Raw genomic sequence first — 21,248 nt, 5'->3', positions numbered from 1 at the left:
TGTATGGGATGTTAGCATGCAAGCCTGGAGTGGAACACCTTTATGTCTAAGGCTAGTTATACAATGCTGGACCTCAAGAAAATCACACATGGTGTCGTTATTTATTTCATGTTAGCATTAAGAAGGGCTAAGCTTTTGTTGAACATATCTCTTCCTTCTGAATCTCGTGTATATACACATAAATATATATATAACCTGAATTGATGCTGCCCGGTGGGGCTCTTGTGAATACAGATATTTATTTCACATTGTGTGATTGTGTGTCGGGTAGAGAAACTGTTCTCGTGTGTGTGTGTGTGTGTGTGTGTGTGTGTGTGTGTGTGTGAATGTGTGTGAATGTGTGTGAGTGTGTGTGAGTGTGTGTGAGTGTGTGTGTGTGTGTGTGTGTGTGTGTGTGAGTGTGTGTGTGAGTGTGTGTGTGTGTGTGTGTGTGTGTGTGTGTGTGTGTGTGTGTGTGAGTGTGTGTGTGTGTGTGTGTGTGTGTGTGTGTGTGTGTGTGTGTGTGAGTGTGTGTGTGTGAATGTGTGTGAATGTGTGTGAGTGTGTGTGTGTGTGTGTGTGTGTGTGTGTGTGTGTGTGTGTGTGAGTGTGTGTGTGTGTGTGTGTGTGTGTGTGTGTGTGTGTGTGTGTGTGTGTGTGTGAGTGTGTGTGTGTGTGTGTGAGTGTGTGTGTGTGTGTGTGTGTGTGTTTAGGGAGTGGGGGACATGTCCTGTGTCACTTGCGTTTTCTGGGAAAAATGCACACATCACAGTTGTGTGATGTGAAATGGTGGCGAAATTATGGCAGATTTATTTTTGATGGATTCGATGATAAAGAGGTGTCCATGTTGAGTGTCGTTAGAGGGGTTTCTTTTAGATTATTCGCTTGGGGGAAGAAAACACCCTAACACGCAAATACCAGGGTCAGTCACTGCGGGCTTCTTCAGAGATGTTGTTTTTCGAAGGTCCCCATCCTAGCTTCTGGGTGTTTGACTTTTGCTGACTGATTATTCTAGTCTTCGACTCTCGAGGACCTCAGTGCTAACCACTGAGGACGTCATCAGGACATCATCTTTTCTCTCCCACCTAGGACTTGAATTTCTGCCTTAAAACAGTTAAAAAACCGTTGTTGCTTCTCCTCCCTCTTGGGATCTCAGTTCAGGCAGAAAGGAAATGTAGGCTGTAGTCCATACTCTTTGAAGTGCAAACATGAAAGCTATTCCTAGATGGAAAGAGGTTGTCATATACAATAGTATTATTAGGTAGTTAAAGAGGAGCAAGTGGATCTGCTTCACTGTGGTACTAGTGGGGGGACCAGTAAGTGAAGTGTCTGTTGGCAAAGCTGATAGCGTAACACCAGGAAATAACACCACAGCCAGTGTGAATTTAAATTTCACCATTTGCAGTTTGTTAATGGACTGAAATTGTATCATTTCAAGTTGACTAGTCTGTATGTCTACACCTGATAGTAAAATTGACACCTAAAAAAATCAGGCAGGCTCTGCTGTGAATTAGTTTGACTATGCACACTCTCTGGTGCAGTTTGGTGTAGAGGTCAGACAGGGGAGATCTCACCCATGCTGTATTTTTGACAGCTGGGATGTAGAGGGATGCTGTTCTGCAGTGGTATTGCGAACCGATGACCTGTTGTTGTTTTTAATCTCACATTTGAAAGTGGTTTTAGCAGCTCTGCACTGAATCATGTTTTGTAACACTTTTGAGTAGACTAGGCACCATAGCACAACGTTATTATAACGTCATAGCAATGTTATCACGTCGTTAAAAGGTCGCTGTGAGTCGGAGAGAGTGGTATGCGTCAGCACTGAGGCACTGAGTTAAACTCACACAGGTGAGCTTCTCCATGCTGAAATATATTCTTTTCTACATCTTCCTGATTTCACCAGGCTGTTCAGAGGGGTCACATTCTAGGGGTTTGAATGGTTAGACTGCATTCTTTGAAATACAGATCACACTAAGTGTTAGGAAAAGGCACACAAATGCTTTGCTCCATGTTGTAATAGTTTATTATTGATACGGTTTGAATAGGTTGAAAGACGTGTGATTTCAGATGCAACATTAAGGTACAGTGTGTAAATTTTAATTGTGACCTCTGACCCAGAAGCACTTTAATGAAGTAGAAAACAGAAACTGTTACAAAAGGTGGAATGTTAAATAGCTTGAGACTCCGACTTTCCTGACAAAAGCATTCAAAACAACAGCAAAAAAAAAAAAAAAAACTGACACTTTTTAGTTTTTTAATTCCTGTCTGCCCACACTTGTTTTTTTCATTCATGGAAGTTCTTGAAATGTACTTTTCACCAAACATCATGAGCTGACTTTAAATTTGTACACCAGCCCTGCGTCATAAGGTGCACCTTATCCAACGAAGTTCCGAAAGACCAGCGGCACGAAGCACAGAAAGTAAAAACAGGAAATGACTGGGAGCCCAACAATTTCTCCGTGTGCAGCGTTAACATGTGTCCCAGTTCTAAATCAATTGAAACTTCATGTATTCTTTGATTCCTTTGTTCCACAGCTTTCATGGAGTAAGGAACACATTATGACATAAAAACCTTAGTAAAAGCAGATACTTATGACATCACCAGGGACCTGACTGGTTGGTCTTTGCCCCAGCATTGAGGATCTGATGTAGTTTTGCTCTGAGCATGTTGCCGTGGAGATCATCTTGCATGAATTATGTTCTGAAACGCCATGTGTGTCCTGTAATGTTTGTGGTACAACATTTTGCAGTTTTGCATTAAAAAAGAAAATGATTTTACAATAAAAAAAATGATTTTATGCCATTGTTTGTGTTATGTGGAAAACAAGAAGTGTTTCAAACAATGAAGGTACGTGAAGACCCAAGAGTCATAAAGCGCACCACAGATTTAGTGCAACTTAAATTAAAAATCATTTTAGGAATCAGGATCAACTAACTGAAATCTAAATAAAGTTTAACTACGCTGTGCTTGTATTCAGGTCACCCTGACAGCAGTGACTTCACACATAAAGTGTTTGATATCATCATAAAAGTAAATCACTTCAAAATCATGTTAAAAATACATTTTTCATAGAGTCTTTCATAGAGATTATAAATGATTCTTGCTTCATAAACAATTTAACTTGATGTTTTAGAATAGTGTCTATAGTTCCGGGTTAGTATTTACATGCATATTAGTGTGAATAGAATAAGAAAAATAGATGTGATCCCCCCCTCCCCCTTTTTTTTTTCTTGACGGTGTGCCTTCTGCTCTGGTATTGTTTTCTCTGGTCTTACGGTGGTGTCACTAAGACTGGTACGAGGTGGTTGTGGTGGTGGTCTTCCTCCGGTCAGCTGATCCCTTCTTTCTGGTCAGAGAGCAGTAGCGCAGGAACAGGAAGAAGCCTGAAAAGGGGGTGGGGAGAACCAGGCAAACAGCAAAACTGTGAGCCGGAGCAAGCCTCTCCACTCTCACTCTCTTTCATTGCAGGAAATATTAAAAATATGCATTATACACAAATATTTATATCCTTAAATATGTCTGGTGTGTCTTTTTTTCATCAATGAGTCACAGGAGATGTATTTATCTACCTTTTATCAGTCAAACCGATCATTAGGATCACTATATATTGGAATTGCAGCTGTCTTTGGTAAGTTCTGTTTCCTTTTTGGTAGCATGGTAGTTTGGTGGGATGTGGTAGTATGTACTGGCAGTACTGTACTTTCTTTTTAGCTATGTGGTCAGTCAAAGTTAAGGCCAACTGTTCCCACAATGTTGCGGTGATGTTGTATGGACGTTCACTTCACTCACCATGAAGAGAGTTAATGGTGCAGAAGATGAAGAAGACAGCCTCTGTGAGCTGCCCGAACCCAAAAAGCAGCACACCCCAGGACACACCCAGCAGCCAGGACAAGCCGATCAGGCTGAAGACGTCCCGCTTGGTCACGCCCTTCTCCAGCAGGGCGGGGCTAAGCTGCCGGGCACGTACAACGCGCACAACCACGGTGACGAATATCACCAGATTCACCAGGAACACCAGCGCAAAAAAGCCGAAGGTGAGGTGAAACAGTACCGAGTCATTCAGCCAGCACCTGCAGAGACAAAGAAACGTTTACACAGGTAACACCAACAGATCTGGATCTGGATGGATGTATGGATACACCCATGCACAATTATATATGTATACGTGTGTGTAGTATGTATATATGTGTATGTATATATATATATATGTATTTGTAAAGTATGTGACAGAGCAAACTCGTTACTTGCATTGAGACAGTGGTTCCATCGGTCATTGTAATGTTGTGTGCTCCATACTTCCCGCTGCTCAAGATTGCAATGACAGACACAGCAGGCAGCCCTGAAAGAGAAGGGGGGGGGGGGGGGGTTACTGCTTCTGTGAAACACAGCCGGTATCTCCTGAAAGAGGAGGGGGGGGGGGGGGGGGGGGGATTACTGCTTCTGTGAAACACAGCCGGTATCTCCTGAAAGAGAAGGGGGGGGGATTACTGCTTCTGTAAAGCACAGCCGGTATCTCCTGAAAGAGAAGGGGGGGGATTACTGCTTCTGTAAAACACAGCAGGTATCTCCTGAAAGAGAAGGGGGGGATTACTGCTTCTGTAAAGCACAACAGGCAGCCCTGAAAGAGAAGGGGGGGGGGGGGGGGGGGGGATTACTGCTTCTGTAAAGCACAGCAGGTATCTCCTGAAAGAGAAGGGGGGGGATTACTGCTTCTGTAAGGCACAGCAGACAATCTCCTGTAGCTCACCCCAGCCAGCCAGGGCCAGCTTCAGCAGGTATCTCCTGAAGTGGATGTTGAAGACGCGGACGACGAGCAGGTAGAGGTGGAAGCCCTCGATGGCGAACCAGGTGAGGGTGGCGAGCAGGGAGAAGTGCATTACCGCTGCGATGAGGATGCAGACCTCCCCAATACCCAGAGCGGTGAGGCTGTCGTTGATGAGAAAGGTCAGGTTGAGGCACAGCAGTGCCACGCACAGGTGGAGGTGGATGCTGAGGGAGTGCTCAGATTTACTCCTCCTGAGAAGAGAGAGAGAGAGAGATCATTATCTGGGACCAAAAAACATCCTGCCAAAAGAAATACCGTAAGCACAGAGATCCATAAAAATGCCTTTTACTTCGGTAAAAGTGTCGAAAACTGGGGGGGGGGGGGGGGGTGTATGAAAATGAGTGAACATTTTGGTGAAGCAATGTCCATCTGTGCTGTTTTCTTTCATTCATAATTATATGCTGAATTCCTGGCTGCCGGTTAACCCACAGACACCATGGCAGGTTGGGTGGCACAACCAAACACATACACGCTGATGGAGCACGCTATCAGTGCGCTAAAAGGCTGGCGGAGGTATGCCAACACAGTAGGCGGCACGCTATTGCACACGTCTCTAAAGGTGTGTGGGATAACGTTGTGCTGGTTTGTTTTACACAATGTTTCCACTGAACATGGTGTTTGTTTGTGACTTGATGAACAGCAACACGAGGACCCTTCGTCTGACTCGCTCCAGAGACCAGGGCGACAGAATTAACTGAGTGCCTTTGAATCAAGCTATGAAGTACATACCGGCACCAAGGTTTGAACTTGATTGAATGATAACAGGAAGCCAATGAATGTTTCAAAGACATGAGAAGAAATCAATTTACATCTTTGATAAGACATCAGCCCTTTGTGTTTGACTGGTATTTCTGAATGTGGCTTCTTTGGGCGCCAAGCCGCCGAGCATTTATTCAAATCAAAGTTATAATTGTCCTTGTTTGTCAATGTACCTTTATCTTATCTAGTTTCAGCAAACATATTATTTATGGCGAGGTGCTGTCACGCTCGATAGTCTCTGATCTTTTTTCAATATTATTATATTATTTTATATTTACCTTATCTATATTGTTCTGTTGAATTAGTATTGTTAAACTATTAGCATAGTAATGCTACTATAATATTGTATAAATATTTTATATGGCAATGTGTTTTGTGTTTGTCCTGCCAATTAAGCTCTGGACGGCGCTTCAGGTCAATCAAGTCTCACACCACCAGACTAACCAACAGCTTCTTCCCCTGGGCCATACGGACTGCTAACAAACACTGACACCCCCCCCCCCACCCCCCCACCCTCTACCTCAATACAACTATGCAATTCCACTGCGCACTTTAAGTAGTTTTTAAAAGGCCATATTTATTGCACAAGTTTTTCTTTATATTTAAAATGTGTGTCTTCTTATTAAATTCGCATTTTATTGTATTTATTGTATTTTATTGTATCTGTATACCTAATGTCGTGTGCCTTATTTGTATTGTGTTTATATAAATGTTCCACAGTTCGCTGTTGTTGTTGCAGACCACCCACAATTTTGTTGTACCCCACCGTGCAATGACAATAAAGTCTATTCTGATTCTGATTCTGAATAGAATAGAATGAAACTGAACTGAAAGAGGGGCAAAAGAAAGACAAAGTGCAACAGAGGAAGGTTAAATGTTCTGACAAACAGCACCATCAATAATCAGAGCCGGTCTGAGTGCCGCCGCCTCTTTAGAGAAAAGGGAAGTGGGATAGGATTCTGATCATTTAGGTAGGCGTATTTCACATGCAGACTACTGTTATAGTGACTGGAAAGCCTGTGAATGTGTGATCTGAACAACCAGCGCATTTGCATGCTTAACTGGTTTTTCTTTGTCTTTCCTGACAGTGTCATCACTGGCTGAGGAGGACCTGACAAACACAGGTAGAAAGCTGTGTTGGGCGCTCTGTGCAGTCCGAGGGCAAATGCAAGGCCAAGGTCCTGCTGTGGAAACGGCGGCCGGCATTGACCGTGCTGCAGCTGAAACCCTCTGCTCTCTTATCCTCTGAGCGCAGTCTTAGTCAAACACAATACATTCAGAGGGGAGGGGTTGTATCACCTAATCTTGTGACCACGCCCTTTTTTTCTGACCCTAGCTGACCTTTTAGGGTAAGCGCGCACCTGGAGACTGCGTGGATGAAGAGGACAAGGGTCAGGAACACCACGGACACCCCACTGCCGATTCTGGACAACAGCGTGAGAAGCCAGACGGAGGAGGGGCTAAGGGGAGGGAGTGAGGGACTCTAGACATGGAAACACAGACGCAAAAAACACACAATCAGACCCTGCTAGACTCTACACATGGAAACACAGACACAAAAACACACAATCAGACCCTGCTAGACTTCACATGGAAACATAGACACAATCAAGCCTGTTAGCCTTCACAATACATGTGGACCTTGCCAGATATCTGGGCACTAATTAGGACAGCACTTGCCCACTGGATAACCTCGCCCACCCAGCTTCCTACTTCCCCACCTGGAGGAGTATTCTAACGGGCAGAAATGTCAACAGGAGCCTTTCTCACCAGCAGCACAGCGAAAAAGGAGAGATGGTTACAGGAGCACAAGACCTTCCCCGCTTGTGTTTCAGAGTGACAACCCAACCTGCTCCAGTGCGCTTCAGTGCCTGTGAAAAAGATAAACACAAAGCGCCCGGTTCACCACATCAGTGTCTGGTCACAACTATGCAGCACCTAACATCATAGCTTCCATGTACAATTTTCCACTTCCACCTGGAAGACTATGGATTCAGTCCTTAACTGAGTTTTACCCCTTTTTCGTGACACAGTGGCTCTGCTTGGCACACACCATATAGGAGGTGGTCTAAAGCTTTAGCCACGGCAACCTTGAGGTGGGGGTGTGTCTACTGATTGGGGTGGCTGGTGCCTCTGAGCACTGACCCAAGATCAGTTTGCCCACACTTAGGCCATACACCAAATAGGGGTAAAAAAAACACCACTACTGGTCAGGGACCAGTGCAAAGCTGAAGCAAAGACAAGCCCTGTCCCCTGGAATCCCTCAGCGTCAGATAAGGCTTCATAAACGTTAACATGGAAGCATCTCTTCCTTACTTAACAGCTCTGCTCCAGCTCTCCCTCACATTTGGCATCAAAGAGTGAAAAAGACCCTCACCATTTTCAGCAACGTCCCAGAACACGCAGCTTGCGTTCTCCTGAAACGCAAAGCAAAAAATAGTCACCCCCTTATGTTCGCATACCTCACTCTTTCCTGAATCAGTCTTCATTCCTAAACTTCAGAGCCCCCTTCCAAAAAGCGACTAAACTTAGACAGTTCATATGCGTTTAACAATCCGTGTCCAAAAATGATTGTTACGGTATTTGGATGGATCTTGTACGAAGGCAGCTCTTATGTTTTATGTGAAAGTGTTTTGATGATACATTAATTGCTACCAAGATTTCCTGAAAACCAGTGATTTTTTTTTTTTTGGCCAAAGGGAACATCCTAATTGAATTAGTAAAACTGAAATAATACACTGTAGTGAAAAATGTAAGAAAAAACAGTAAGTAAGAATAAAATTACACAACGTTCCTACTAATGCAGTGCACTCACAAGGTTGAGTTGGCCTTGCGGCATGGAGCCTGATGACGTTGGGACAATATTGTAGGGACGCAATGAAATGTTGGGTGTTTGCGGGGAACCTGCTGTACTTGAGCTGGCTGTCTTACTCACCAGACTTGCATTTTGGTGGTAAAAAGTGATGTTTATGCAGTCAGTGAGGCCAGAAATATCCTTGCCCAGGTCAATAGCCACCACGCGACCATTGAGAAGGGTATCCTCCCTGTTCACCTGGTGCCAGCAAGAAAGATCAGTGAGGCTGACAGTCTGACAGAATAGACACATAGAATATGAAATATAATTTTACATTATTCACACCATAACCAAATACCCTCAGCCAGAGTGATTTGTAATTTTGCATCCATCACCTATTCAAGAGAAGTGGAGCAGTGCCCTATCTGGGACCTGAACCTGCAGCCTCAGGAGATCTCACCGGTGATCTGACATAGAGCACACGGCAAGGCTCAAACCGGACCCCAGTTCCCGCATTCACGGCAATTTCTCCTAACCTGTGGTGAGCCTTTGTATGCAAATTTACGTGGAGTTTTGAATCTGAAAACATGAGAAACGTCAGGGCAGCGCAAGACGGCGGCTGAATTCTCAGAAGTCACGCTCGTCATGCGGCGGCCTGACGCGGGCATTAACGTTTGGCACAGTGTTAAGCTCACAACTCAGCTGCCATTTTCACAGCTCTCAGTGATGAAGGCCTTCACTTGGCGTGAGAAACATAGTCAGTAAGGGGGCCAAATTCCTCTTGCTTTAATGAACCCTACTGATGATCTCTATCTTTTTTCATTTGGTCAACAAAAGGGAATGACAGAGATATGGGGGGACACATTTTTTTTCCTGTGGGAGATGTGTGATACAGCACAGTGCATTTCTTAACACAAATGTTGGAGGTAGGACAGTGGTTTTTCTAAGTGTAAGGAAGAGCCAAAACAAGAGCGTTATTTGCATTGATGGATGACATGCAAAGTTATTGTGTGGTGAATTTGTTTCTGGTGCAAATTTATCTCTGATGAGGCCAACTTTGTGATAAGAGGTTCCAGAAAGCAATATTCAAATATGGTGCATACGCAATGCGGGTTTCTCAGAGGAGAAACTGCTGTGTGTTTTCAGATGCTGCAAATGAAATGACTTGATAGAGAAATAAGAGGCCCACAGTATGCATATATCTGTGGGGAGACACTTGGGACAGTACAGGAGGGGCAGTAGATGAGAGGCAGTATGCAGGGGGCAGTACAGGAGGGGCAGTAGATGAGGGGCAGTATGCAGGGGGCAGTAGATGAGGGGCAGTATGCAGGGGGCAGTACAGGAGGGGCAGTAGATGAGGGGCAGTATGCAGGGGGCAGTACAGGAGGGGCAGTAGATGAGGGGCAGTATGCAGGAGGCAGTACAGGAGGGGCAGTGTGTAGGGGGCAGTAGATGAGGGGCAGTGTGTAGGGGGCAGTAGATGAGGGGCAGTATGCAGGTGGCAGTACAGGAAGGGCAGTAGATGAGGGGCAGTATGCAGGGGGCAGTAGATGAGGGGCAGTATGCAGGTGGCAGTACAGGAGGGGCAGTAGATGAGGGGCAGTATGCAGGGGGCAGTAGATGAGGGGCAGTATGCAGGTGGCAGTACAGGAGGGGCAGTAGATGAGGGGCAGTATGCAGGGGGCAGTACAGGAGGGGTAGTCAACCTTGGCCTCTGTGTAGCAGAAGGAGCCCAAACACCTGGGTCAGCGGCAGCATGGAAAAGCTTTCAAAACCCTCTGAATTCAAATAAATCTTCTCCTTCAAAGGCTTCAGCTTCTTTAGTCTGCTGTTACTTTTGAGCCATTCACCATTCACCCCCCCCCCCCCCCCCCCCCCACCCCCAGGTGCTTTCGGTGAGGTGCTTTACCGGGAACAGGCTGTCGTCCTTAAACCAGAGGGCAGCGATGCTCACCACCTCGCCGCTGTCCCCCAGGGCTGCAGAGAAGGCGCTGAGAGGGATTTGGAGCTCAACGTCATCTTCTCCGCTTGCCGTGTTCTGACGCGGAGAGAATTACGTCACACCTGCACCTTTACCCTCCTCCTCTCTCAACATCACATTTGGTTTATCAGCCTGAAACTCATTGTGTAAATACTGGCAAAGTATGTAATGTATACGCACACATACATACGCACACGCACACGCACACGCACACGCACACGCACACGCACTCGCACTCGCACTCGCACTCGCACTCGCACTCGCACTCGCACGCACACACACACACACACACACACATACATATAGATAAACATGCATTTATACATGTCTCTCTGCAATCATTTTTATAGAGGGTAAGACCATCAAAAATGACCTAAGTAGGTTTTAGGATTTGGGTTATATACACAGAACAGTGTGTGTGTGTACTCACGTTTGTAGAGGGTAAGGCCATCAAACAGTTGCTTAAGTTGCTTTTGTGAAGTTTGGACACTAACCCTTTGATATTGCTGGTGTTAATTTTCTGAGTCTTTCCCTTGACTATGCGATTGATACCTCTGTCACAAATAGAGAAGGAGCTTACGGAAATGACAGTGGCAAATGTCATTGTCAGGACATTAAGAAAGATATTCCCAAATCAACAGACAAATACAGTGGTACTCGCCTCTGAATCAGCTGAGAAGCACTGCATGTCTTCAGATGGTGTTGTTCACATCGATCACTGACTGTGTTTATTGACTCGACGTTGCCTGCGAGCTCTTGTGTGATGAATTCACAGCTGCAGATGGAGGTGTGGCTACCTGTCTTGGCAGTGGAGGCGTGGCTACCTGGCCCAGGGATGGAGGCGTGGCTAGCTGGCCCGGTGGTGGAGGCGTGGCTAACTGGCCCGGTGGTGGAGGTGTGGCTAGCTGGCCTGGTGGTGGAGGGGTGGCTAACTGGCCTGGTGGTGGAGGGGTGGCTAACTGCCCCGGTGGTGGAGGGGTGGCTAACTGCCCCGGTGGTGGAGGCGTGGCTAACTGGCCTGGTGGTGGAGGTATGGCTAACTGGCCTGGTGATGGAGGTATGGCTAACTGGCCTGGTGGTGGAGGGGTGGCTAACTGGCCTGGTGGTGGAGGGGTGGCTAACTGCCCCGGTGGTGGAGGCGTGGCTAACTGGCCTGGTGGTGGAGGTATGGCTAACTGGCCTGGTGATGGAGGGGTGGCTAACTGGCCTGGTGGTGGAGGCATTTGAGGAACAACAGCCTGCAAAACTGGTTTCACTGATGGAAGTCCAGACTTTACCATTACCATTTTCATTACCATTTTTTGTTTTTATTTTGAATTCACAAGCACCTGCACCTGCACCTGCAATAGAAAATATTACCTCAGGAAATAGCAATCTGACCACTTTAACATAAACCTATAAAGCAAAGTACTTTTTAAAGATGTAAACATCCGTGTTCCATTCACTTGGTGTATTTAGAGGACACAGAACTGAAAGCGTATGGATTATCCAGCATTTTGAAATTCTTAAAATTCTTAAATATCTTAAAATATCTTAAAATTTCAAATAATTCCTTTATATTTAAAGATCATGAATTTTCATGAGTCATACATAATGGTACATTTGTTACATTTTTATAACATAAACCATATTGGATTTCCCAACTGTTACAGATTTTTGGAAAAACATTGAAATTACATCTCCTCCTTGACCTTTTGACGTATTGGTAATCAGACTTACCTGATATGTTCTTTGGATGCTTTTCTTTAAAAAAAAAAATCAGAGATATTTTCTGCATTGAACAAAATGACTGTTGTATACTTGTCACGGCTAGGATAATGTTTTACGAAATGCGTAAATCATCACAAACTATCATGTCATTTTTCTCCAACCACAATATTCATACAGTCAATTAAAACACTTACTCCATTGTATAATGAATGAATAATGGATTAAATGTATGCCAGCCGGCAGGAAATGGAATTAGGGGGTGCAGCCTTAAAGGGTAACTCTGAACAGTTCACTATTTCCACTTGGCAAGTAAAGAAAACAGGTAAAGAAAAGAAAACAGCCCCTTTTGGGATATACAATATGAATCTGTATGGATAATTGAAGTTAATATTTCATATGTGTAAAAAAGCTTTAGTTGAAGTTGTGTTGCTATTATGTGCAGTTTCAAATTCCCATATAACATATTTAGCATTTTGTAAAAGACAGAAAAATAAAGTTGCTTTGCTTCCACTGTATCTTAATGAGCAGGCATCCATTAATGAGGGAACCATGCAAACCTTAATTGATAATAAGTTATGAAAGTGTCTGATAATTGAAATCATTGGCGTTTTAGTCTATGTGTAAATATATGATATTTTGGATTATGTCTGGTTTTTTTCCTCTTTGTATTTGTTTTTTTGTACTATGGACTGTGTATGTGTCCTTAATAAAGCTTTGATGATGATGATGAAATCAATGGTTGGGGGAAAAAGGGTTAACTAACTGTATATGCTGATGCAGTAACATCTAAATGCGAGCCAAGCATCATCTGTATACTTTGTTCTAGTGAGGCAGATTAGCAAACTTGATATGCCTCAGAGACTTCTTAGCTCTTTGTATACTTACAGCAAATTTGTCAATGTAAATGTTAACATTGGAATACGCTGCCATGTTTGCTATACAGTAAGTATTGTATTATTTGTCTGGCACTTTGTTCATTTTACAATATGAACCCCAGAGGCTGGCAAGGCAATGCATACAAAACAAAACAGAACAGAAAAGAAACAGAACATGACAGAACCTTTCCAGCCACGTTCACAACACACACCAGTAAATATTGCACATGATAAAATGTAAGTTTAATACCTGAGCTGCTTTGTTGTTTGGGACACTGAATCTGAATAGATTCGTGACCCAAATTGCAAATGGAAGATATGCATACACATAGGTGCTTTATAACACTATCGGCGTAGCTTGCGCTACCTGTAGAAGTTAGAACACACACAAACACAAAGTTAGAAATTATGTTAAATATGAAGCTGTAAATTAATTGGCATATTTAAAACACATTTATCTGGCAAAGGACAGCGATTTTTGCCATAAAATATTTGCTTGAATTGTTTTGGGATAACACAACACCAACATTAAAGAGACTATTTTATATTATTTAATACATTTGTTAATTAAAATATTTATAATTATATGTACATTTGTATTATAATTTAAATGTGCATGGAGGCTTGCTGGAAATGGATATGCGTACAGAATGAGTGTTTAAAGAAATTTTGCTTCATGTTGGGCTAAATCTACCCGTATCCTTTCACACTTACATTCACAGATGGATGCAGGTAAGTCATGCGCAACATCACCTAAAAAAATTGAACTCACTATTCATGGATTCATAAACAAGCATTGCTAAAACAGAAAACTGAAAATTTCAGTTAAGGAACTTAGAAAGGTTAATGGGAATTACTTGTTCCACAGAATAAATTGTATGATTATTTAAGTGTCCCTATCTAGAACACTGCATGTAAACTACAGTTCAGATGCACATTTACACAGCTGGAGAGTGGCTTCAGTAATTTGCAGTATTTAACTTAATCAAAGGTGCAACAGCAATCTCCCACCCAGGCCTTGAACCTGCAACCTTCAGGACATAGGACACTTCCCTAACCACTACACCAGTACTGTGTTTTTTTTTTTTAGCTTGAAAGTCCTCACTCGCTTATCTTGTTCAAGTCACCTAGGGTTAACTGTAACCCTTTAACTAAGGCAATGATGATCACATTTTCCTATTTAATGCAATAAGATGTTTCAGTAATTTCAGTTTAAGGGTCTAGCTTAACATGTGTCTTCTTAGGAATTTGTGGATGGTCAGATACCCAGGCTTTAAACCACTGTACAGAATTTCTGAAAATTCTAAACATACAAAACAATCAGAAATTAATATAACCCACCCAAAACAGGCATTTACATACCACACCACCATTTCATAATCCACAGTAAAGATTAATGGTACTGCACACAAGCACAGATACAACAATTTACCTGTTCCAATTTACTCACTGCTACAACAGTTGTAAAACAGATGATTATTGTGAAAATGGAATAAGTATCTACTCACATGAACAAACTTTCACACTTTCACTTTCACAATGAGAAAAAGAAAAAAGGAAAAAAAGAAAGACTTCGAAGCATGCCAGCTTGATTTTGGCCATGGTGGGCCGAGAGTATTACTGGAAGACAAGCAGACAGTGGATATAGGCTTGTAATACTACGGAGGCATGCAAATCAGAGTTCCACCCACGGGTCTGCTCTGCTGGATCTGTGAATCTTAGAAACTGAAACATAAATCCTGTCAAGCGCACCCGCTAAACAATGCCTTTAGGTGCAAGTACCCCCGTAAGTGACCTCTATGAGACTTATAGCAGTCAAGCTTCAGTCAAGTTCATTAGTGCCATAGTCATTTATTTTAATATTTTACGCTCTGAAAAACACCAATGATAAACTTTTAAAGAGTTATTAAAGTGGCATATTTAATATACATTTTGGCATGTTTCTTTTTCTTTTATATCTGTTCTACAGCATCTACAGGACGTCTCCTTTTGCCACCTGCGTCTCCTGTCAGACCGCAGCTAAGGGACTTGTATTCCCTCTCTCCTGTCTCACTGTCGTGAGTGAAAACAGAGTTCCCCCTGTCTGTCTGCTGTGGCATCTAGAGTAGTGGACACCCTTTCCTGTCCCACTGCCTTTGGAAACGAGTGCCCCCTCTGTCCTGTCTATTTCCTGTGGGAATTAGAGCAGTGCTCCCTCTGTCCTGTCTATTTCCTGTGGGAATTAGAGCAGTGCTCCCTCTGTCCTGTCTATTTCCTGTGGGAATTAGAGCAGTGCCCCCTCTGTCCTGCCTTGCTGCTGTGGGAATTTAAAGTCGTGCCCCCTCTCTCCTGTCTCTACGCTATGGTATATGAAGTCGTACTGTCTTTGTCCTGTCTCATTGCCATGGGAACAGTGCCAGTGTTACCCCTCTACTGTAGCTACTTTTGGAAAAGGAGGATGATGGTCATGGCAGGAAGCATGTACCAGAAATAACCATTTGTGTTTTGAAACTTGAGAGAGAGAAAAAAAAAACACATTTCTGTTTCTACTCTCCCTGTTGGATGTAACATGCCATTTTCGAGTGAGCGCTGGCAGAATGAGAGAGCTGGTCCCCCTCTCTCCCTTGTCCTGGGTGGCAGTGTAGCATAGCGGTTAAGGTGCAGGACCTATAACCGAAGGCACCCTGCCACTGGGCAGACCAGTGCAAGACTGACCCCTGCTGGCTCACCAACACCCCCCTGCATAGTTACCTGGTTTTGACAATGGCACTAGTCAGTTCTGGGTCCTACTGATCTAGGATCTACATTTTGACATGGCCTCTGAAGTTCAATGTTTGTGTAAACAGACCAGGATTTTTCTGGATTGTATTATTGTATTTTGATTTAGGGTATTACAGGGAGCAGTTAACATATTGCAATAATACGAATAAAATAACATGACAACCAACTACAACAGTAAAACTAATAGTAGTAATAGTAATAATAATAGATGCATATAATGTACTATGCTGTCAATATGTAGGCTATGCCAATACGTAGGCTAGATGACATTTTAAAAGGAGGGGATTTTTAACGCCCAATTCTTCAAAGTTCTTTCTTAATTTTTTCGGGTTATTCAGTTCTGGGGATTTTGCGTTGCGTTTTATAAGGCTTAATTAATGTGCGCTCTGGATCCGCACTCTTCGGATCTCAGTAGCCACGCCCCACCACCAGCATCCGACGACTGGTCGTGAATGAAAACAGATCCTCGATTCGGCGCTCGACTGATCAGCCTGGGAGGGGAAACGTCATGTGAACGGGGATTCGGCGCTTGGATTATCAGTCTGGAAGGGGCGGGGAAACGTCATGTGAATCGGGAAGTGTGGCTGCAGTGAAATAGCTTGTTTTGAAGCGGTTCTCTCAAGAGGCATCAGTCAGTGTACTTGCCTCCTCGTTAGCTACGAATCCAGATTTCCAGAAACCCTGCGACGCATATCAGGGTAGAGAATTAAATCATTATTTATCGAAGAAAAGCATAATTCAGCCATATAGCAATGCTTGCGTAGCATGTCATTTGAGATACTTTGAATCTTTTTCTGGGGTTGGGGTTCGAGAGTCCATCACTCAAACGTGAGGACCACCTGGAAAAAATCGTTTGCGACAGCAAGGAAACATTAGATTGTCTATTTTGCCATCGTTCCTTGATAGCTAACGTTAGCTTGAAGCACGCCTGCTTGGTTGCACTGTGTTTCTATACGTTCTTCGTGTTTCTTTAAGATACAGGTTGCTACGTTGCTAGACCAGGGTATAAAAACTTCTGGTTATTGATACTTGGACAAGAGGTAGTTAGCTACCTAATTAAAAGATTATGTTAGGTCAGCAAATTATCTCAACAGGATAGCTGTCTAGGTCGCTGAACGTGCGAGTCATTATATCATAGCACTTCCATCAGCAGAGAAATTGAGTCTGTTAACTGTTTTCTCTCTGACTTAACATATTGCCATCTATTTGGAGGTCTATTCTTAACATAAATTGTAACTTATTCCTCTGATTACTGCTTTTCCGTATCTGATCTTAATTCATTATTTTATCCGTGGTAAGGTCATTTCCCGTGGCACAAAGAGGGTGATCCGATCAGATCGGACCAAACGTTGCATCGTCAAAAACACCCTGCTAACTGCGTCGTTTGCCGTTTCGACCTCCGGTGAAAATGAATACGGAGAAAGATTTCTCGCCTTTGACCCCGAACATCGTGAGAGCTCTCAACGACAAACTCTACGAAAAAAGGAAAGTCGCTGCTTTGGAGATTGAGAAGTAAGTGGCGAATTATTTCGTTGATGATTCACTTGTGTCACTTAACAGCAGTTTCATTTATGGTGCCCAGCTTGCCTGCTAGATTCTTTAAAGTATTTTGTTTGGGCATCGAGTGAATAGTTTCCGTCCAAACCTTAACTTTGTTTATGGTATGACCACAGCTGGGTATCTTCGGAACCCCTGTTAATAAGATGCTCAGCTAGACGTGACCAAATCTAAACGTGCTGCTCCGCACTGAGGTCGGAGCTTGAAACGGCCCGAGTGAGTGCGGTATGGGAAATCACATGATTGAGTCTTTACTCATTTAGGCTGGCTTTTTTTGCGGCTTGGCCAACTGAAACCCGCGGATGATAAATGCCTAACAGGAAGTCAGATTTTTGGAGTTATTACAGTTAGACAGTCCATTCCTGTCTCGGGCATCCCCTTTTCGGGTTATTTTATTTACAATACCGTGTTACTTTATCAGAACAGCGATATTTATTGATGTTGGCATTATCTGAAAAAAATTACAGTGTGGATGCATTCATTGTAATTCTGTCATACGCAAGAGAGCGACCCCCTTGCAGTTTCTGGCGTGACCAGGTTGGGGGGGGTCGGGGGGGGGGGGTTGGGGTGGTGGCATTTAACCCCAGTCAGATGACCGCAGGAATTGTGGTCAGATTTAAGGAGCGGCTCTCGAAGACTCTCAGAATGACCCTTAGTGCAAAAGTCATAAAGACGTCAGGTTATGCCAACGAGTAGGCCTGTAGACCAGCTCCTGTGCGGTTCTGTCAAAAGCCGATGTACATTGTGTGAGAGTACATCGTCTTACTAACGCAGAATGACAAAAAACTGCAGCAAGCGGACAGGGCTTTTTTTATAGTACAACTTGCAGAAAATGTCAGAAATGGATGTGTGCGCACACGTTTGTGCGTTGATGTGTGTACACGTATCTCTGTTCGCAGGCTCGTGCGGGAGTTTGTGGCCCAGAACAACTCCACCCAGATCAGACATGTCATCCAGATCCTGGCGTCAGAGTTCGCCCTGTCCCAGCATCCACACAGCCGCAAAGGGGGCCTGATTGGCCTGGCGGCCTGCTCCATCGCCCTGGGCAAGGTGGGACGCGCTTAACCCTCTCCTGACCGCACACTCCCGTCGCAGGACCTGCACTGGCCTTTGATCACATAGCTGTGGTGCCCGTTTTCACTCGTTCTCTTGTCTTGCGTTGGAGAATCTGACAGTGCAGAAATGGCTCTGGAAATGGCCTCAGCAGGTCACGCCACTCGCCCTGATCCGACACGCCATATCGACACTCAACCAATCGTGATCATGTTATAAATTTTGGACTCTTGGGGGTTATTTAATCCACAACTCCGCTAGGCCTCAAATAACGGAGTACACAGGCTCCATTCAGAGGCCAGACTAAAGAAGGTGTCAGGCTGTGAATGACGTGTGTCTCTCTCTCACTCTGTCCTCCCTTGTCTGGATGTGTGCAGGACTCGGGGCTCTACCTGAAGGAGCTGATCGAGCCGGTCCTCACCTGTTTCAACGACTCAGACAGCCGCCTGCGCTACTACGCCTGTGAGGCCCTCTACAATATCGTGAAGGTGGCCAGGGGGGCCGTGCTGCCCCATTTCAACGTGCTCTTCGACGGGCTCAGCAAGGTGAGCCTGCTCGTGCTAGCCCTCTCCTGCTAGCCCTCTCCCGTTAATGCTCTCCAGCTAACGCTCTCCTGCTAGCCCTCCTCTGCTAGCTGACACCTGTCCTGCTATCTGGCTTGCATATGAGTGACATCATACAGTTAGTATTCACTGACGTCAACCATCGCGAGACCCTTGGCTGTGGGTCAAGATTGCTTCAGCGTGGAGCTCCTGTGGGGTCCGGTCAGCAAGGTGCTACTGCCTGGGTTAAAAACCCAGCTCTGTCATCTTCCGGCAACAGCCTAAAAAAAGCATGAAAAAAAGGCTGTTTCCAGGGCCAGAGGGCCGTGGGTTCAGCTTGCTTAAGGGCTGTTGCTGTTGAACTCTTGTTCATAATATTCTACCTCATTTGCCCCAGTAAGAGGAATGAATGGACAGCCGGACACAAGCTGAGCAGTGACTATTATGCCTGGACAGGGGTGTCTGCTAAGCATAGGTAATGTAATGCAGTTCCACAGGGAAACAGCAGGCTTGTTGTGATAAATAAAGCATTACATTGCAAACCCCAAAGTGCAATGGCACCCTAAATAAGAATGCCATTCAGTGCACAGGGACAAATGAAATGGGGGGGGGGAAGGAGAAGCTGTTGAAATGTGGTGTTCAGTCCTGCTGTCTGAATCTGTCTCCAGCTGGCTGCTGATCCAGACCCCAATGTGAAGAGCGGCTCTGAGCTCCTGGATCGACTTCTCAAGGTGAGAGATTGGGAGATTGAATTTCCAGGGTGCTCTATCAGCGGATCAATACCTGAGCCAATCAGGTCAAATCTGTCGCCGTTATTCTTTCAACAGAGGAGAGATAAGCAAAGAACTCAGACTGAACCCATCTTTCCTCTGTGTTTACACACTGACAAGCTTTTACATGGCTCCCATGTCAGATCTAGTATAAAACAGACCAGCTGTAGCTGTAGCTGGGGCTACATCTCCTCTTTGGTTGAGTGATGACATCAACAATCCTGATCATATTTGAGGTTTTGGACTTCTGGGGGTTATTTAATCCCACAGCGCTACTGTTTCTCAGGAACATGATGGGGTTTATGCCACTGTTGCTTGTTATGGTGGAATACCATTTTACTATAAAAAATGTGGTGCACTGTAAGCAACACAAAAAAATAACAGTCACTTAAATTCTTTGGTCAAAGTTGCCCGGAAGCTGCAATTCAGAAGGGCTGAGTTGTCCTCTTTGTTGATATTAATTTTTTTGCTGTGCAGTCTGGATTTAGCTGTGAGTTTCTTGCCCTTGTAAAAAAAGACAATGTTGTATGTAAATGACATTACAAGCATAGTCAAGTCTAGGCATGTTCCAAAACACAAATGTTTTCAAGATAATTGGACCCAGGCAATTATACACCACAGTGTATGAAACCTAGGCTTGCTGTAATTGGATGATCTGTTTGACCTGAAGTAGTAAGTCTATCAGAAGTGGTAAGACATTACAAAAGTGTTTTGGTAAGAGTGTTTTTAAAAGTGCAGTACAGAAAAGGGGTATTCACAGCTGAATGTGCAGGCTTGAAAGGAGAACTGAAACATTTCTGATTTTTTTTTGTTTCAGATATTGATCTAAAATCCTGCAACATTTAATATACTCAATCACCTCAGTTAGGTCAGATTTTTGTTTTTTTGTCTTGCATAAAATTTATTGTGTGCATATGTTCCTCCTGACATATCACTGTTACTGTAAGTCCGAGTTCCCCAGTTTTGCAGAGTTTGTCTGAAATGAAGTTCAACGTCTCCCTTCATACAATGTAGCCTATGTATTTTTTTTGGGGGGGGGGGGGGGGGGGGGGGGGTCTGGAGGGATATTCAGAATTGTCTTCTCTCATCCTCTGATTGGCTAGCTGCATGCCTACTTTGTTGTGTCAGGAAACGGAGGAGTGCAGCTCTGTCCGTTCCTCTGCTCTCAGCACCACACAGTCACTGGCGTCTGTGTGGCGTGAGGGCTTATTGTTTCTCCAGTACTATGCAGGACCAATCCCAGTTTCCTTCAGATTCTGGAAGCAGCCGTGCCATTTCTGCTCACACGAGAACACTGGGTTAAAGGTCAGAGAGGCTAAGGACTCCCTGTGTGCTGGGCACAGGTGACCAGCGAGGGTGACGTGACTCTCTCACTTTTCGCAGGACATTGTGACAGAGAGTAACAAGTTTGACCTGGTGGCCTTCGTCCCCTTGCTACGGGAGCGGATCTACTCCAATAACCAGTATGCCCGCCAGTTCATCATCTCCTGGGTGAGTGGAAGGCCTGGGTAACTGAGTAGGGTGGGCATCCTGTCTCGGCCTGATCTGTTACTCTTGCCTTGTTCGCATAACAGAGTTCAGGGGTGTTCCATAATCGTACTGGAATACTATCCTGTTAGGGTAGAAATCTGGAAGAAGTGCA

The 21,248-nt window shown here is 44.4% G+C and overlaps 2 protein-coding genes across 2 annotated transcripts in view; one reads left to right on the top strand and one right to left on the bottom strand.

Moving 5' to 3' along the window:
- Positions 1–3,265: 3,265 nt before the first annotated feature.
- Positions 3,266–12,248, bottom strand: LOC118788239 (adhesion G-protein coupled receptor G2-like). Its single transcript, XM_036544194.1, has 10 exons — positions 12,244–12,248; positions 11,063–11,546; positions 10,268–10,396; positions 8,488–8,616; positions 7,936–7,978; positions 7,308–7,426; positions 6,926–7,047; positions 4,688–4,996; positions 3,770–4,050; positions 3,266–3,363 (listed from the first exon to the last, which is right to left on the bottom strand). The coding sequence occupies exons 1-10, from the start codon at positions 12,246–12,248 to the stop codon at positions 3,266–3,268; spliced, it is 1,719 nt and encodes a 572-aa protein (XP_036400087.1).
- Positions 12,249–16,264: 4,016 nt separating this feature from the next.
- The window catches only part of vac14 (vac14 homolog (S. cerevisiae)), a 77,366-nt gene continuing 72,382 nt past the window's right edge, over positions 16,265–21,248 (top strand). Inside the window, exons 1-6 of the mRNA XM_036544575.1 lie at positions 16,265–16,382; positions 16,984–17,196; positions 18,141–18,291; positions 18,672–18,839; positions 19,505–19,567; positions 20,990–21,097. Coding sequence (XP_036400468.1) covers positions 17,093–17,196; positions 18,141–18,291; positions 18,672–18,839; positions 19,505–19,567; positions 20,990–21,097 — 594 coding nt within the window. The 5' untranslated portion in view covers positions 16,265–16,382; positions 16,984–17,092. The remainder of the gene's footprint in view (positions 16,383–16,983; positions 17,197–18,140; positions 18,292–18,671; positions 18,840–19,504; positions 19,568–20,989; positions 21,098–21,248) is intronic.

This window comes from Megalops cyprinoides, chromosome 13 (assembly GCF_013368585.1).
Source record: "Megalops cyprinoides isolate fMegCyp1 chromosome 13, fMegCyp1.pri, whole genome shotgun sequence".
Classification (NCBI taxonomy): Eukaryota; Metazoa; Chordata; class Actinopteri; order Elopiformes; family Megalopidae; genus Megalops; species Megalops cyprinoides.
This window is presented reverse-complemented; position numbering and strand designations above follow the sequence as displayed.

Excerpts from the sequence above, each read along its gene's own strand:
- LOC118788239 (XM_036544194.1), bottom strand. Across the intron at positions 4,051-4,687 it reads TGCTGTGCCTTACAGAAGCA|GTGCTGGCTGAATGACTCGG; the intron begins GTAATCCCCCCC and ends TTGTCTCTGCAG. Across the intron at positions 3,364-3,769 it reads CACCATTAACTCTCTTCATG|GCTTCTTCCTGTTCCTGCGC; the intron begins GTGAGTGAAGTG and ends CCCCCTTTTCAG.